Source organism: Ciconia boyciana, chromosome 2 (assembly GCF_034638445.1).
Source record: "Ciconia boyciana chromosome 2, ASM3463844v1, whole genome shotgun sequence".
Lineage (NCBI taxonomy): Eukaryota > Metazoa > Chordata > Aves > Ciconiiformes > Ciconiidae > Ciconia > Ciconia boyciana.
In genome coordinates, this window is record NC_132935.1 from 130027260 (window position 1) to 130029516 (window position 2257).

Genomic DNA, 2257 nt, shown 5'->3' on the forward strand with positions numbered 1-2257 from the left:
TTATCACCACTTATGCAAAAATCATGTGTTCCCTGGGTAAACAGCATGAATTGCTAGACAACAACCAGCCTCCCTCTGTAACAGAACTACAGGAGACCAGCCTCTGAAACACCTGCTTATCATTACACAGTAAGAAGAGGGAGAAGACCAGCACAATGCTGCCTTTTGCATATTTAAATGCGATGTGATGTGGGGCACGGGCAAACGCAAGCGCCTGCCCCTCACGATACCTCTCTTTTGACCCCCGCAGGGGAAGGAGGATGGGTTCACGGCGTGCCTGCTAACGGCAGGGCAGGAGCACATACGGCACCGCCGGAGGTCCTCGGCCCTGAAATTAGATAAGAGCACTTCATTCCCCGCTTCTTTTGATAAGGCAGCACGTGAGATGACAGCAGCGAAGCGCCTCCTTGGCCGCAGAGCTGAGAGGAGCTGGTCACAGGCCTGAGAAGTCAGCGCGTTGGCTCCCGGCAAGAGCTGGGGGAAGGTACAGAGACCCCAGCGTCAGCGCTGGGATAGCACCTTTGAGTCTGCTCACCACAGTACAGGGAGTGGGGTGTTTATTGGTGTTATTCTGTTACGACAATCACATCGTCCCATCATCTGGGGGTTTGGTCTTGGCGGTGTTCAAGGAACACAGCATGTGATTCACTCGTCCGGCGGAGGTGCTGGGCTCCCCGCAGCGTCTGGTCAGGGCTGGGGGGGCTGCTGCCACGCACCTCCGTGTCGCCCACGGGGCCAAGCGAGGCCAATCCCAGCTGTGGGGCAGCCGCAGGCTCCGGCGACCTGTCCTGCCGGTGCTCCGGCCACCCGTCCAGTGGCGGCTCCTTACAGGGCTGCGGCTCCGGGGGCGAAGCCCTCCTGGGCTACTTGCCCCCTTGGGCGGCATGGCCCCGCGGACGGCCGCCGTCGAAGACCTCGGGGCTGTCGGCCAGCAGCGAGGTGCGCACCTTCCGCCTCTCCTTGAAGCGGCCCGAGTGGGAGACGCGGAGGCTCCGGCGGTTGCCCCCGCCCGCCCCCGCGGCCTCGCCGCTGCCGAAGGGGGGCGGCTGCTCCTCCCGGCCGCCGGGGCTGGGGGGGGCGGCGGGGGCCTCGCTGGCGGCGGCGGCGGCGGCGGGCGGCGGGGCGGCCGTCGCTTCCTTGTTCTTCTTGCTGGTCAGCGACTTCCACCAGGGCCCCGCCGAGCTGCCCTTCACGCCGGCGCGGGGGGCGGCGGTGGCCGCGGCGCTGTCCGCCATCTCGGGCTCCTGCGGGTGGGGAGAGAGCGAGGGCGGGCTGGCAGCCGGGCACGCCGCCACGCCGCCCGCGGGGGCCGCTCCGCCGCTCGGGCCCGCGCCGGGGACCCTTCTTCCCCAGCACAGGGGAGGCGGGCAGGCACCCAACGCGGGCAGCGCTTCTCGGGGAGGTCCGCCCTTCACCCCGGGAGCTGCCGGGCAGGGAGGGACAGGTCTTGCACAGGCAGCCGGGTGGGCGCCGGGGCAGGATTTCGCGCTCTGCCCCGGCTCAGCCCCGGTGGCGGCTCCGAAGCGTCACCCCGCCTTCCCGCGCGCGGCTGACAGGGTTAAAGGTGCAAAAAGCCCCGGCGCTGCGCCGCGGGACGCGCTCCCTGCACTCGCCCCCCCCAGCCCCCAGAAGCGGACCCCGGGGCCCGGTACCTTGGGGCTGCTGCCTCCCCGCGGGACGGGGCCGGGAGCCCGCCTGCCTCCTGGGGGCTTGTCCGATGGGGCGCCGCTCCCTCCCTCCTTCCCTCCCCGCGCCGGCTCCCGGCGCAACAGGTGCGGGAGGCGACACTGACCTGCGGGCGCCCGCCCGCCCGCCGCCGGAGCGCTCTCCTTCTCCCACGGGGAAGCGCGGCCGCTCCTCTCTCCGCCCGCCCCTACGGCTCCATCGCCGCGGCAAGGAAGGAGGGAGGGAGGGAAGAGGCCGACGGGCGGCGGGGAGCGGCGGCCGGGCGGCTGTGCGGCGCGGCGGCAGGTGGCGGCCAGCCCCGCGGCTCGCCCCCGTGGGCGGGGCGGCGGCCCGGCCGGCCCCGGGGCCGGGGCGGCTCCCGCTCACCTGCCCGGCTGCCGCCGTGTTGGGCGGGGGAGCGGCCGCGGCCGAGGGAGGGCGGCGGGGCCGCCCCGGGGCGCGGCGCCGGATCCTGGGGGCTGCAGGGAGGGGGTTGCGGGGCGGGGAAGGTCGGCGCCCCCTGAAGGGACAGCCGGCGGTGCAGAGACAGGGAGGAGGCGGGAGCCGTAGCGCAGGTGAGGCAGCACCGCGG

At 72.0% G+C, this 2257-nt stretch overlaps 1 protein-coding gene across 1 annotated transcript; it reads right to left on the reverse strand.

The window, feature by feature from the left end:
• Window positions 1-200: 200 nt before the first annotated feature.
• On the reverse strand, window positions 201-1824 carry PRR15 (proline rich 15). Its single transcript, XM_072851451.1, has 2 exons — window positions 1793-1824; window positions 201-1244 (listed from the first exon to the last, which is right to left on the reverse strand). Exon 2 carries the CDS (start codon window positions 1233-1235, stop codon window positions 864-866), a length of 372 nt encoding a protein of 123 aa, XP_072707552.1. The 5' UTR covers window positions 1236-1244; window positions 1793-1824; the 3' UTR covers window positions 201-863.
• Window positions 1825-2257: the final 433 nt, after the last annotated feature.

Bases quoted from the DNA above. Each gene is read 5' to 3' on its own strand.
- PRR15 (XM_072851451.1), bottom strand. From the start codon at position 1,235: ATGGCGGACAGCGCCGCGGCCACCGCCGCCCCCCGCGCCGGCGTGAAG.